At 40.3% G+C, this 16,388-nt stretch overlaps 1 protein-coding gene across 2 annotated transcripts in view; it reads left to right on the forward strand.

The window, feature by feature from the left end:
• syt7b (synaptotagmin VIIb) overlaps positions 1-11,652 on the forward strand; it is a 123,289-nt gene extending 111,637 nt beyond the window's left edge. For both annotated transcript variants that reach the window (XM_037748470.1, XM_037748477.1), the window contains 5 exons: positions 3,288-3,555; positions 3,648-3,817; positions 4,131-4,245; positions 4,444-4,643; positions 7,429-11,652. In XM_037748470.1, the coding sequence (XP_037604398.1) occupies positions 3,288-3,555; positions 3,648-3,817; positions 4,131-4,245; positions 4,444-4,643; positions 7,429-7,533 (858 nt within the window). In that variant the 3' untranslated portion in view covers positions 7,534-11,652. The remainder of the gene's footprint in view (positions 1-3,287; positions 3,556-3,647; positions 3,818-4,130; positions 4,246-4,443; positions 4,644-7,428) is intronic.
• Positions 11,653-16,388: the final 4,736 nt, after the last annotated feature.

The following is a 16,388-nucleotide window of genomic DNA, read 5'->3' on the forward strand; positions in this document are numbered from 1 at the left end:
CCAAAACACACAGTCTTTATTTGCCAGAAACAGATATAGTCCACAGGAGGTCAGTCCAGAAAGGCAAAAGTAACCAAAAACACTAGGCCACATGTGACAAATCTGGCCCCTTGCAAATTTTGATCCGTGCCCCCTTATCACTTCAGGTTCTCAATCAATTTTGGCTTGCTTAGTTGTGGTCTGCACAGCAACATGTGCCCCGTACACCAAACACACAGGCGGGCCTCCACTGTCTGCAAACTAGCTAACACAGAATGGCACAAAAAAGGAAAGTTGATGCTGAAAGCTGCATGTGAGTTTTACCTGACTGCAAAGTTTATGTAATTTATAGAGTTTTATGTGTATGTATGTGTTTGTATGTACTGTATGCCTCATCTTTTTCCTCTTGTCATTATTCCTTTGCATTCCTGCATTAAATCATGCTAAATCGTTAACCTCTGTGGCTTCTAGTACCGTTTACATTACCGTTGCTTAGCAGCGGTGTTCGACTTATCCACTTGAACGCCAAACATATCGTGTACACGACTTCCCATGTTGTAAACACGCGGTCACAAGGTTCATTTGAAGGCACCATAAATACACAATGAAAGGAGGGTGATAACGAGGAACAGGTGAAAACAATCACACGGGCAGGAAGTGAAGTATCTAAAGGTGAGTATACCAAAATAAAACAGGAAATAACACTTGAAAACTGGAAACAAGGGAAACATAGGACATGACAGGAGGAACATGTCAGTCAGTGCAACATGTGTCTCATTTTTGTAGTTTCTGGACAACAATGGAGGTCAATGGCAAAGAAGAATAAGCTACATCAGGCTTTAGAAAGACAATATTTGTTAGTACGAGTAGAATATCACCAGATTTATCCTTTAAAGTATTGCTCAAACCCGGCCATGGCCCGGTTTTGTGCTCCGAGAGGATTTGCATCTACTGCACATGGGATGTTTGGGTTTCAGAAAAGTAAATTAGAAAGCAGAATTTAAGAACTGTATGAGAAGGGAGGACTCTGGGAAAAAGAGAAGAGGGCCCAACACAGAAAATGGGGAAAAGCAATTTAGGCCAGCAGTTGGGTGGAGGACTGCATAATGAAAAGTGATCATATATATATAATATGTGGGAGAATACCGAATTGGATATTAAATTTCTGGATCTGCTCCTTGAGTGATGCTTCTAGCTCTTCCCTCATCAGATAGCACTTTTTAAACTGGATTTCTCTCCCTCCCTCCGGGCCACGCCACCATCAGTCAGAGGGTCTGTCTACCAACTGATAATCTGCCTCTCATCTCCACACAGCCATGGACAATTTGTGCCGTTATCGCACAGCAGACAGCGGCCGTGTGACATAACATCATGCCATTTTGCCAGTTAGGAGCTGGGTTTTTAATGCTGAAGTGCAGAATTGGTGCCCCCTGTGGATTGGAGTGTTTAATCTGTGTGTGAACATGCTGAGTGAATGTGAGTTTGACCCTGATGATAGTGGTGCAATTCTCATGGTACTACATTTTGTAGGCACTCAACTGTCAGTTTAATAGATCCTCCTGGTTAAAACTAATACAGATTATTGCATCAGCCCTGCTATAAATCCCACCTTCATGAAGTTATATATTAATATATAAGTTTTTGACATGTTGATCCAACTTCATGGCAAGGTTATAATAGTTTTGAATTTTCAAATAGTTTGATTTAGTTTTTCAATTTCATTTTAGTTTAGTTTTAGTTAGTTGGCTAGTTTTAGTTTAGTTTTTATATATTTAGTTTTCATTTTACAGTAGTTTTAGTTTGCTTTTGTTAGGGCCAGGTATAATGTCTCAGAAGTATGTAGCTACATATACACACATAATACATGGTAGGAATGGCCTTAGTGTTTAATCTTTGTGCTACTTTATTGACGCAATTGCGTCATAGCGCTTTCTCCTGGAATGTCAAGTCCGTTCAATTTCTGTGGTTCAATGTCACAAGAGTTAACGGAAATTCCTGCTGTCTCCTTTTTTTCAGTTGAGATATATCATAGCTAAAAAAAAAACTAAAACTGACATGAATTTACATTCATTTTTAATTTTTTCATTAGTTTTTTAACTCAGGCAATATCGTTTCAGTTTAGTTTTAGTTTTTCTTAAAGGACGTCATTTTTATTTAGTTAATTTAGTTCACCAAAAATCATTTTCACTGCTTATTTTCATTTTAGTTTCAGTTTTAGTTTATTATAATAAGCCTTTCTTGCATTTGGCATGTCATTTGTACGCCATGAGTCCAATGTAAACGCATCCGTATAAACATGCTACGCTCAGAGCTAGTGACGTAGAATAGAAAGCGAGAACGGCTGCTTGTGGCGGGCGGGAGGGGAGATAGATGGGTCCAACAAACACACAACTTTTAACCAGGAGACCAATGTTTTGTTTTGTAAGTTACGTTAGTGACGTTTGTCGCATGTTTTTCAATGACATTTGTGACGTTGTTTCCGTATGTGTTTTACTTAACTTACGTACTTATTTTAAGCCCAACCATGATGTTTTTCCTAAACCTAACTAGGTGGTTTTGTTGCCTAAACGTAACTGCAGACCTTACTGTAGTTTTGTTGCGTGACATACAGATGATACATGAAAAGCCTAAAAAACGTCCTCATGACACGTGGAATGTCCGTGTGATGTCGTGCTATTTATACGCATATACATTTAGTAGTTTACTCTACAGCGAGCACTAAATTGAGATTTTAGACACTTATGAATCATCATCATTTTGTGTCATCACTGACAGATGTATTGTTGCTCGACTGTAATTTATCGCATCTATAACAGGCACCACATTGCATTGTGGGATTGCAGAAAGAAGTGTACGTGCTACGGACAGTACTGCTGCAGTTGGTGATGCTGGTATACTGAAAGGTGTTTTTAATATTTTGTCCACGATATTTAGCTGTATTTTAGAAGGTAATCAATAACCTGGTGCCTGGAGAGTGTTTCTCTCCTGGTTTACTTCATAATAAAATAATATTCATAATTTTAAGAGCAAACTAATCTCATGTGAAATGTGATTTGTTCCTTTATCTTATAATGTACCTCTGAGAGATGTTCATTGTAAGAAAGAATCCTTTTCTCCTCTGAGGATTTAAGTGCTTCTGAAAATTTAATGAACAACGCTAAATCTATATCTAGTAATATCTTGTTTCAAAATAGAGGAATGAACCGGTAATAAAACCAGTAAATGTTGCCTCCATTACAATGCAGCTATCAACCACCTGGAGTTGAATAAAAAGATAACATCACATTTATCCCCTGTGTCTCCTTTAGTTGTCTCCAGGTTCGGAGGAAGATGACCACGAGGGTCCGGTGTGTGAGAAGCTGGGTCGTATTCAGTTCAGCGTTGGATACAGTTTTCAGGACTCCACCCTCACTGTCAAAATCCTCAAGGGCCAGGACTTGCCTGCGAAGGACTTTTCCGGCACCTCCGATCCATTTGTCAAACTCTACCTGCTGCCAGACAAGAAGCACAAACTGGAGACCAAAGTGAAGAGGAAGAATCTGAACCCCCACTGGAACGAGACCTTCCTGTTTGAAGGTTTGATGGAGGAAGCTTTAACACATACATAATACATGAACACAGAGCATGCAGGCACTCTCAAGCTGTTTCTTTTCTGTGATGTTTCTCAGGGTTCCCCTATGATAAGGTGGTCCAGAGGACTCTATACCTGCAGGTCCTCGACTACGACCGCTTCAGCAGGAATGACCCCATAGGAGAGGTGTCCGTACCCCTCAACAAGCTGGACCTGGCCAACATGCAGACTTTCTGGAAGGAGCTGAAACCATGTAGTGATGGCAGCGTGAGTAAGACGGAGAAGAGGCGGGGAGGGAAGGAAAGGGAGGAGGGGTAAGAGAGAATGGGACAGAATGTAACGGGTGATGTCATTCCTGGCTGCCGTGATGCTCTCAGGGGAAATGTGGCAGCGTGCTGGTGGGAGAAGAGAAAGAAGGGAATATGGAGAGGCTGACAGGTAGACGGAGAGAACACAGACAGCCAGAGGAAGAAACAGAAATACACAGAACGCAACAGAAAGGGGAACAACATGAAAAAGGGGATAAAAAAAAAAAAAAAAACAGTAAACAATTCGCTGTTGTTGTGTGTGATTCCTCCAGGGGAGTCGAGGGGATCTGCTGGTGTCTCTGTGCTACAACCCCACAGCCAACACCATCACTGTGAGCATCATCAAAGCCCGCAACCTCAAAGCCATGGACATTGGAGGCACTTCTGGTATATACATGCTCCTTCATCTCCCTGTGTTCTTTTATTGTTGCCCTTCTACATCAGTGCTGCTTCAAAATAAAAATAGGAAAATGATGTTTTTTTGTTCACTACTCGAGAAAATCCATGATAGCTAAACATGGCATTCAATTATGGCAAACAGGAATGAGATATTGTAAACAAACTGGCACCTTTCCCTCTCCTCAGACCCCTATGTGAAACTGTGGTTGATGCACAAGGACAAGCGCGTGGAGAAGAAGAAGACGGTGGTAATGAAGCGCTGTCTGAACCCGGTTTTCAACGAGTCCTTCCCCTTTGACGTGCCCGCCCACGTTCTGAGGGAGACCACCATAATTATCACCGTCATGGACAAGGACAGGCTCAGTCGCAATGATGTCATTGGAAAGGTATCTTCTTCCCTCTTCTTAGCTTCTTCCTCCTTCTTCTTCTTCTTCTTCTTCTTCTCTTCCTCTGTGTTCTCCTGACTGTGTGACAGACCATCAGCAGTTGATCAATGAGCCAGTCTCTACTGACCCCTGCTGGAACACACTCACCCATCTGCTGCATTGTGAATGATTAAATGAGAACCAGTTGCTTTTATTTAGACTGACACCAATAACAAATAAGCATGGCATGTAAATACAGTCACTCCTTCAAAATGTACATTTTGCATTCTAACTAAATGTAGAAGGTGTGCCCAAAGTCCCCCAGCCATAACTGTAATACGCCTTTTAATTTTAATATAGCGCACATTGTATTATTGGACATTTGTTACCTGAACATTTCAGCAAATGATCTGCTCGTCTCTAAGAAAAACACATCTGTTGCCCTGAAGAGGAAATGAGCTAATTCAAATTAATCAAGGATCTGTTGCGCACACCAAGACTACTACTGCTGACGACAGACATTCAAAGCTTCAATCGAAAACCTCAATAGAAGGACACTATTTTGCAAGATAAAAATCCATATTGTTGTGTGACGGTAAAAACACGATTATGACGTTGATGTCCGAGAAAAACTTTTGATCGTGTGAGCAAAAGTCATTATTTTATTGGTTGGTTTGCTTTTATCGTCATCCGAAATTCACAGAAATGAAACAGCCCGGAAAAAAAAAAAAACACTGCATTACGAAGCATTAAATACAAAAGTTTCGGACTTGGGGTGGATAAGCTCATAGAGATAGAATGGGTAAGAATTTTTAAATTGACGTTTGATTTATTCACATAGATTATTTGCGTTTGGTCTGAAAAGATCTTAAAGGACAAGTGTGTAACAATTCGGGGGATCTATTGGCAGAAATGGAATATTATATTAATAAATGTAACTAAGAGTCGTTGTTTTTTCCTTACCTTAGAATTTGCCGTTTATATCTACATATGGAGCGGGTCTCCTCTCCACGGAGTCCGCCATGTTGCAGCACCATGTTTCTACAGTAGCCCAGAACGGCTTGGGCCGGAGTCGATAACGTTACTCTCTCCCGTCGCCACCACTCTCTGTCTCTTGCTTCACCACTCATTTCCCATGTACACACACACTCACACACTCTCCTCCAAATAACCTACGCTACTCTTACAACAAATGGCTCTAGAGAGGGACATTCGCGTTTTCGCGTCGGCCACCGTAGCTCTCCAACAAGCTTGGCAAACGGGAGAGGCTTCAGGTTGCAATCTCTTCACCTCACCGCTAGATACCACCAGATCCTACACACTGGACCTTAAGAGAAACAAATGAACCTGTGAATGTTTAGGTTGCAGTGTTACCACGGTATTTATCCAGGCTAAGAGTCCAGTTAACAACTTGAGATGCAAGACTGGAGTTGGAGTTGAGAGATGACATGTACGACCAGATTTTTTCACAAGTAGCCTGTATAAAAGCTCATTTTAAACCAATAAAAAGCTAAATCATCGTCAGACGATAGCCGGTGGGTTCCCAGATTGCATTTTGGCCGATGTGTTCTGCCTCTATTGCTCTCCACACGGACTGTTTACCAGCATTCAACCTCAATTCAAGCCCGCTCAAACGTGATTGGTCAATACTACTCGGACCACAAACGGACACAAGAGCGCTTCTGATACCAAAATCCTGTCCCGTTGCTACAGACTCTACATGTGAATGCAGAATCTGTTTATAGATAATTAGTCAGTTAGTTACTTGCTTTCCGGAAGAAGTTCTTTGAAAGAACTGCTCCATTTTCAATATTCATTAGTTATTCATTTGTCATTGGAAACTTAATTCTTCATTTCTGTTCAACTACATGGCTGACTGTAGACAAAGTCACCTTTTTGCCTGCTCATTGACTGAAAGAGTCTACGCTACGCGAGCTCAACAATTAATAGGAATTAATTCATTGGAAGTGCACCAATTTAACACTCTCTGCTTCAGTTATAATTATTGCCATATGACATTGTTCGTTTCAGGACACTTCTTAGGAAATTATTAGGAATTTACATCAAATAAAGTATTGCCTTAGTTTTTGCTACTACACTATATCATCCACATCAATTTTATCCCTTTACAGAATCATATACTCAACTCTAACCACATCAGTCCCAATTCCTTGTGCATAATGACTGATTTAAACCAAATAAATCAACCCACATCTATAGATATATATACTGGAGAACAGAGCTTTAACACAATTCATAAATTCATAATTTCGAGCCCAGAGCTCCAATCAAATCCTTGTTCCTTCAGACACGGTAATAATAATAATCTTTGAGCTGTGTGCTGCATAGATGAGCTACTGTGCTCCCTGTCATTCATACACATCTACAGTAATTGCCACCCTAACCACATATATTATCTGCCTCCACACAGCAGTAATAATACGTTGCCTATTATAACCACACTCATAAATAACTTGGAACTGGTCGGAGGACAATGAACAGTACTTCCTGTGACACGTACGGATCAGGGGTTTCTTTCTACATGAGAATTACTTAAAGACTCAGCGTTTGATCTTCATTAGCGGCAGCATTAGCCTTTCTCAGGGTAAAAATCTCATCCTGTAATGGCTCTTTTTCTGCCCTGGATTTGAGTTAAATTCAGATTAGAGTGACAGGCTTAGCGGTGAAAGCAGGGCTAGACTTAAGACTCACAGTGAAGGTTTTTTTACTTGATACTTCCCTTCAAAAATAACATCAATCTCTGTGTGACATTACATGGGTTACACTGATTCTCTCTTTCTCACAGATTTACCTCTCATGGAAGAGCGGCCCTGCAGAGGTAAAACACTGGAAAGACATGATGGGGCGTCCTCGTAATCCCGTGTCCCAGTGGCATGCTCTCAAGGCCTGAGTGACCCAGCCACCAACCTGCCTACAGTGTTTCCTCCCTCAGATTCAGCATCAGCCTCTCAGCCCCCCCGCCCTCAGCACATAACCCTCGACTCCCTAACTGCAGTCTTGAGCTGCAGACAATGTGTGTCATCTCTTTGTTCTCAGGCTTCTTTGATATCCTCCGCCCTCACCGTTCCTTAACTCTTACCCTCGTCAAGTCCTGATTCCCACCTGACCTCCCCAACCCCCGTCTCATCTCTTTGTCTGAACTTAATGTCTTTGATGTCTCACTTCCTCCTTGTGACCTCTTTCTATGAGATTTTTTTTTTTTTTTACTCCTCAGTCCTTTTCCTCCACATTGTCGACCATTCCCAGTGTTAAACACCAGAGCAGCACCTTTTGCCACCCATGAATACAAACTACCAACCAAAAACGGATATTCCTTCCATCCTCTGTGGCGGGCTGCGTTCAAACATGTACCCGAGTGTGAATGGCACTGACCTGTGCGACCCATTTACCACCTTCATCTGGTGTCGCAGTGAGTAGTCTTCTAATCTGCTCCTCGCCTCTTCGTTCACGTCTTCTTCCGTTACTGTCACTGTTCCTCCTCCATACCCATAAAAATGCCTGAAACATCAGGAAAACCGACACAGGCAATGGAAGAGTGATGGGCCGTATTTAAGATGGAATTGAACTGGACTCTTGTCGCTCAACTCATGTTTGATCTTTTTTCACTTTTCACTCTTTCTCTGGCACCACTGTAATAATTCTCCCTTGGCTGGAACCCTTCGTTGTCTGTGCGTGCTGTGGGTGATGTGCTGTAAACCCCAAATGAAGTTCTTCAACAACAAAAAAAAGGATATGAACATTTAACGCTGGTCCATTAGGTCAAGTGTCAAGAAAAAAAAAAACGTTTTTCTTTGGAAAGAAATCCCGATGGACAGGAAAAAAGAGTAAAATGATTAATGTTGTGTTTTCCTTTTTGTTTTTTCAAAAACCTGTTCTTCCAGACACTGAAAATAAGCAAAAAGCCAGCTTCCATGTGTGTGTGTGTGTGTGTGTGTGTACGTGTGTTTGTGTGTGTGTCTGCGTGTGCGTGTGTGAGTGTGAATGAGGGAGTATTTTGGACTTGAACAGCTAAATTAAGATATTGTTGAAAACAGCCCTTGATAACGATGATGAAAATATGGTATTGTTAGAATTAGTGGTGTTGAAGTTAGCTGAAGGCGTGGGGAGGTCACTGAGGTTAAAGGGTCAGTCCACCTAAAACAAAGACACACACACACACACACACACAGTATTTTCTAACGTACCCCTGGTAGTATTAAGCCAGGCAAATAGTTTCAGATGTATAGCTATGTTGTGGGTTTGATCTTCTGAAATCGCTGCTGCCACCCCAAATACAAAGGAGATAATTAGGATTTCATTGTGGCGCTCACTGCATTTGAAATTGCTTTTGAAAAATTCAACAGCAGCTTGTCTCTCCAGAAACAATGTTCTGGTTAATCGGATAATCCACAAACATCTCAGTGAATGGTTTTCACTGGGACAGGGTGAAATCGGTGAAAACTCACGACAACCTCCGTCACGGAAACTAAAACTGAAACTTCCTGCATGGCTTGATGTCACTAATGAGCAAGACATGCTCTAAAACAAATCTTAACTCAAGGTCCCCTTACTAGCTTTTCTTAATGCTTGTGTTTTTTCAACCACATTTCACAGTTTGCTCGGTTGAGTCCTTCACCTGTTGGTGGTAAACAGACTGTTCAACCCCCCACCAATGAACACCAAGCCCAAAACTTCAGTGATGGCATCAAAACACCCTGAGGAAGACCAAACTAAAATCATTGGAAGCAAGGGCCCCACAACTGGTTAATTTTGATACTGCCAGGAATTTAATAGAAGTCTGTCATTCTTCCACCCTGAGATCTTAGATTCAACTCAGCAAACTCGATGCCAGCCCGTTCTCATTCCCAGGGCGTCAAATACCGAGGCTTTGTCACAGCTGTCGGCGTGTGATACCACAGCACAAGGCACCCTTTAGTGCCTGTATGAAACGCACCGGGCTTTACATTAACTACAGTGTAAACCCATCCGCGGCAACAGAAAATGCACAGAGAAAGTGTGCCGGGATTGTGGTGACGTAGTGTTGAGAGCGAAAAGGCACACATAGGGTGGGAGGGGAGGTAGATGGGTCATCCGGGAGACCGCTGTTCATGTCTTGTGCATTAAGTTTCACTTTCACTTTACAAACGTAGTAGTTTTAAGCCAAACCATGTAGTTCTTTCCTAAACCTAACTACAGTGGTTTTGTTGCCTAATCCTAAAGTGACTCCAAGGGGCATGACAAAGCGGCAGTATGTGACGAGTTGGGATGAGAACGTGTTGTAGCTGCAGTTTAAAGGAAAAAGCTTGAAAGTGGACCTTTAGTTTAGGGTACACTCAATATTTGATGATTCGGGTGAACTGACAATTTATGTACGTAGGCACGAAATGGCTTTGTTAGGATATCAGATGGTAATTGGTTGAGAAATCAGATGTAGATTAAATAAATTAATCTAAATTAACTATCCCTGCCATGTAACAATGTGTTTATCAGCTGCATTAACCTGTGCATCAAACCTGGAATAGGCATTACAAAACACTATGAACCTTTTCTTTTTCATTTTTACAGAGCACTATGAGTCAAAGGTCGATATTAGACCTGATTTTTAGGGTTTTGAACCAAGTACAAGTCAGTCTTCCAGTTGTTTGCTTCACTGCCTGAACGTGACCTCCCCCAATACCTCCCATATAGACATTTATGAAACATATGAAAGAGGGAAAAAGTCTTTTAACATTCCACTGTCCGTTTTTGTCTACTGGATGTGTGTATGTGTGTGAGCGTCAATATTTGAGCTTTAGTTTGTGTGATTGTATTTCCTGTGAGTCCCTCTGTGTGTATATATATCTGCACTGAGTTCTATTTTGCCAGTTTAATACAGAACAACATTGTTTACCGTTTTTATTCTGTATGAAACAAACCAGATGTACAAAGGAAAAAATATGTTTTTTTAAAAGTTGTCACTTCTTTAAGAATCACTGCACTTGTTGACGATGCTGGAACAAACCTCTCTTCATAGCAGGGTTATTTATTCTCCTAATGAGTGGTTTATTAAAAGGACGTTTGGTTTGGGAGGGAGGCAGATCTGTCATACGTGAGCTGAGAGTGAAGGTCAAAGGATAAAATGTCACAAACAAGCTTTACAACAGATAAAACCTGTTTTCTTTTACATAATTTTTAGTTCAGACAGAAGCAGCTACCAACATTTTGTCCTATCTGTCCTTCCGATCTGATTCACCGAGACCAAAAAAAATGAAGGGTGACGTTCCCCCCCAAAACACCCCCGCCGTGCACACATGCTTTCTGGCACAAAGTGTCCTGTGTGTGCCTTATAAACCCGCCACGCCGTGCTCTTCACCATATGTGCTCCCCCTCTCCAAGTGTCAGGTAGTGGGGGAGGGAAAAAAAGGTGAGACAGGAGATAATCATCACCTCTTTGCATTACTGTTAGCTACGTCTCAGGTCAGAGCAGAGCATCGGAGCATCCCAAAATAACCAGGAACACAGTCGTCTGTGTGTCCTGACGGCCCTGTGTGTGAAACAAGGCTTTACATTCCAAAGGCTTCAGTGAAAGTCACTTTAATCAATGCAACTTATATATTGGTTAACAGTCAGGGTTTGGTATATTTTAGTTGTAAGAAATCGAGCTAGATGTTTGATGTCTACACTCTTCACTGGCCAAACACCATAAACTGGTAAATTTCACTGGACAAGCTTGTATTTCTGATTTAGGGCATTCTCTTGGGGGACTGCTTGAGACAAAGAGAGGTTAACCAGCAACATTTTAATTTATATACTGTACAAATGATTGTGAAGTGTCCTGTATGAAAAAAAAAGAAAGAAAAAAAATCATCAGTATTTACTGGGGTTGTTGATATCTGTCTGTCGTTGGTATCACTCAGCCCCCTCTTTCACTCCCTCTTCTCTTTGTAGTTACACATCCGTGGGGTGCACAATGTTAAATATCAACCATTTATTTTTTTGAGATCTGTACAGTGTATATAAAAAATATAAATGTGTATATAAAACAAAGATACTTCTGGTATTGTTATGAATTTTTCAGAAGCTTGTTTTTATTATTTCTATTGTGTTATAACAAAAAGGTTTATTCTTATTCAAAGGCATGCGTGGAAGAAGTGATCAGATCCTTTACTTAAAGGAACAGTGTGTAGCATTTAGGGGGATCTTTTAGCAGAAATGGAATATAATATGAACTAGTATGTTTTCTTTAGTGTATAATCACCTGAAAATAAGAATGGTGTTTTTGTTGCCTTGGAATGAGCCGTTTATATCTACATAGGGAGCGGGTCCTGTTCATGGAGCCGGCCGACGTGTTTCGACATTAGCAGAACGGACAAACCAAACACTGGCTCTAGAGAGAGACAGTCACGTTTTAATAATAATCTTTATTGTCCACAAATTTGGAAATGTGCCTTTGGCTTCATAGGTTGGTAAAAACACATCATAGTAAATCACAATACATACATTAAATAGCATAACATGCATGCAGACAACAATAACGGACATGGTCCCAGTGTGAATGGTGTTTAGGAATTTAGTAAAGTTATTGCATTTGGTACGACAGACTTTTTTTTTTGCGTTGAAAGGAGCCAGCTGAGGTGATTCGGGCATCTGGTAAGGATGCCCCCTGGGCGCCTCCCTAGGGAGGTGTCCCAGGCACGACCAGCTAGAAGGAAGACCCAGGACTAGGTGGAGAGATTATATCTTCACACTGGCCTGGGAACGCCTCGGGATCCCCCAGTCAGAGCTGGTTAATATGGCCCAGGAAAGGGAAGTTCGGGGTCCTGCTGGAGCTGTTGCCCCCGCGACCCGACCCCGGATAAGCGGTTGAAGATGAGATGAGATGAGACTTTTTATGAATGTACTTGGTCGCTGTGGCGGATCTGTAACGTCTTCCCGAGGGCAGTGTTATATATTCTTTAAAAAGAGGATGAATGGGATAAAACACAATTTGTCAGGCTTTTTATTTCGCCTGTGTTTTATATATACAGTACATTCCAGTTGTTTTTGATCTTTCCCAATAATTTTACTGGCCATGTTTTGTCTTCCCGTCGGCCACTATTCTCCTACACGCTTGGCACAGGAGAAGTTTCAGTTGGTTGCAATCTGCCACCAGATCCGCCACACTGCACCTTTAACTAAAAGTACCATACATTAATATACAAATACTCCATTACAAGTAAAAGTCCTGCAATCAAAATCTTACTTAAGTAAAAGTACATTAGTATCAACTATAACCAAGGGGTCTCAAGTAGACACTGCTTTCTTGTAAGGGGTCTTAAGCCAAAAAAGTCAGAAACCTGTGGTTTAATTTCAAATAATACATGATATTTTATAAGCTTATGATATGGTTTTTACGTAAAATCCTAAACTGAATAGTAACTCATATAGTAACTACAGCTGTCAAGTAAATCTAGTTGAGTAAAAAGTACAATAATCCCTCTGAAATGTAGCAGAGTAGAAGTACAAAATGGAAAAACTCAAGTAAAGTAACTTAGTGAATTTCCACTGATTGATGCAACTCAACTTACAACCCAAGAATACTAAATGTAAAACCTTGAAGATCTGAGTGTAAACTGGGAGACTTTAAGTGCAGTTTTCATCTAAGTAACAAATTTCACAGAGACGTGCGGCTAACTCTCCGTCAATCCCAGTTCAGTCTGATTTCAGGTGTTGATATCATCAACTTCTTTTGTAGAAGTTTAATTGCAAAAACACGCATCAGATACCTAAACTGATAAAGCCACAGTTATTACAGACACTGCTGAAAATACTCATTTGCTCTCTAGTTCCTCCTCTCTTCAAGCGTGGGTCTAGATTTTAAGGCTGATTAACATGGATCTTCAGAATTGGTGCTGATCTCTAGAATTAAGGAAATTGCCGTATCTGCCTCCCACACACTGCATTTCACTGCATTTTCAACACAAGATAACATCTAAGAGAAAATATGTGTATGTAATGTTGAGAAGGGGTGTATGTTTGTTTTACAGCTGGTCTAACACCTCCATCCTCAAAGTTCACCCTGGCGGTAGTAGTAACTCTTACCAGTTTCTCTCTGCGCTCCTCTGCTCACGACTCTCCAGCAGACAAGAGAAGACAAGACGAAGGCTGGAGATGCTGGAGGTGGAAAGAGAGGAAACAAGAAAACATGAGAAGGAGTGAAATTCCCGGGGAGCGGGGGGGTGATGGCAGGGCTGAGGATAAAACAGAGAGCTGTCACGACACAGGAAGCAGCGGTGGAGGATGACAGGAGCGCCGGGCTACAGATAGGCTCAGTGGGTGTGCGTGGGCAACAAATGAACATACTCACAGAGCAATAAAGACATGATTTGTGCTTTCCCCCCCACCGTATGTGGGATCCACAGGTGGCATCTTTTTTTCATGAAAGCAGGGGATTGTGGCACCCAGCGAGCTTTTTTAACTACTGTCAAATGATCATTCACACTGGCACTATTAAGTGACAGTTTGATTCAAACTTTTAAAATTCCTGGTTTATTTTATGCACTGAGATCAGTGGTAGAAGAAGTATTTGGATCCTTTACTTATAAGTAAAAGTGCCAATACGACTATTTAAAATGACTCAAATAAAAGTCCTGTATTCAAAGTCCTACTTAAATAATAGTACATAAGCAGCAAAGCGTATTTAAATAATCAAATGTACACATACTCATTCTGGAAAAAAGAGCCCCTGTTACTTAATATATATTACTTTAGATTATCATACACATTATTGTTTGATAGTTCAATGGATGCATCAGTGTGTAAGCAGCTATACTGTTGTGGCTGGTTGAGGTGGAGCTTGTTTTTTAGGTCGTGGTTCCGAACCTGTGGGTCAGGCCTCTTCCAAAGCGTCACAAGACACATCTGAGAGAAGACAAAAGAAAGTTTTGTTACACGTTTGTATTCATCTTTTGGACTTTTCTCTAATCTTTGTTCTTTTTTTCAAGTGTTCAAGGTTCTTTATTTGTCATTTGTCAATTCCAGCAAATTAGCAATGAAAATAAAGTAAGTAAAGTAAAAGCAAAATGATAATCTAAGTAAAATAGTGCAGTTAAAGTAAATATTAAATAGTAATGTAAATTGAAATTTATAATTTAGTATTTCAGATGGGAAAACTGAATGTAAACAGGATGTAGTATATATATGCATGATGAGAAGTAATATATGTATACAGAGTTGTAAACATGAATGTAGTATGCAATAATGAGAAGTACAAAAAATATATATACAGAGGTGTAGACAGGAATGTAGTATGTATAACATATAAATATATATATAAATACTGTATATAAATTAATATATATTAAAAGAATATATATGTAAAAATATTTGGTGAACTATTGAATACTTTTACTGAGAAAGACGTGGTTTAATCTTGAACAGTGCATTGTATTTTATAAGTGTATTAGGGCTGCAACTAACGATTACTTTCATTGTCGATTAATCTGTTGATTATTTTCTTGATTAATCAATTAGTTGTTTGGTGTATAAAAAGTCAGAAAATGTTGATCAGTGTTTCTTTAAGCCCAAGATCACGTCCTCAAATGTTTTGTTTTGTCCACAACTCAAAGATATTCAGTTTAATGTCATAGAGGAATATAGAAACCAGAAAATATTCACATTTAAGAAGCTAAAATCAGAGAGTTTTGACTTTTGTTTCTTAAAAAATTACTCAAACTGATTAATCGATTATCAAAATTGTAGGCAAATAATTTAATAGTTGACAACTAATCAATTCATTGTTGCATCTCTGAAGTGTATCATGTATTTTAATGAAAAATCTTAATCTAAAAAGTAACTATAGCTGTCAAAACTATGGTGCAAAAACATATGTGGACTGAAAAGTACAATATTTCCCTCTGAAATGTAGAGGAGTACAACTAGAGTAAAGTTGCTGTTACGTGCCAGGCAGGACCAAAGTGCTTGTTGTGTTTGCCCTTCTTCCTGTTTTTCATTCTCTCTCTCCTCCCTTGTTTTCTCTCCAGGTGTTAACTACATGATTGGATAGGAAAAGTCTTTGCCCTTATCTTTTTGTCTAGAAACGCTAGGTTATTGGTTGGTGCCACCGTTGTATTCGCTGTGAAAGTTTCTTTTGAGATAAGTTACTCAGGTCTTCTTTTTGTGGTTTTGTTTGATGAATTAGTTAGGCCTAGTTTTTTTTTCTTAATTTCTGTTTTTGGCACAACCACCTTATCCCATCGTCCCCCACATTTTTGAGAACCTTTGTGATTATCTGAAGTATCGTGTTGAGCAGAAAATTAACCACCCTTTTCTTTTCCACTTCAACTCTGACTCCTACATCTTCTTTGATTGCCGTATTGTTGTTATTCCCTGTGCTTACACAAAAAGGTGACGCAACAGTAGCAGAAAATGGAAACACCTGATCATTGTACATGATGTAAATGTTCTTCCCACCCCTGATGCAGCTATATGGTGAGACAGATGGCAGAGGAGCACAGAGCACACAGAGGGGAACCCTAGTTCTGACATCACCGTGGTCTATTTTAGCACAAGCGGAGAACATAAACACTGAACGCTGAGACTCTTACTCAACATATTTTCCCTTTAAAGTGACGCGAAAGAAAATGCATCTGTGAGGTTTCCTTGTTTGTGTAACACCTAGGCAGTGTATCATGGGTACATTAGGATTCTATGGGCGTACACACACACACACACACACATACACACACACACACACACACACAAGCAGGCTTGTCATCTGTTTTGAGATTCTGTGCACATCTCCTGGCC

Source organism: Sebastes umbrosus, chromosome 2, assembly GCF_015220745.1.
Source record: "Sebastes umbrosus isolate fSebUmb1 chromosome 2, fSebUmb1.pri, whole genome shotgun sequence".
NCBI classification, from domain to species: Eukaryota; Metazoa; Chordata; class Actinopteri; order Perciformes; family Sebastidae; genus Sebastes; species Sebastes umbrosus.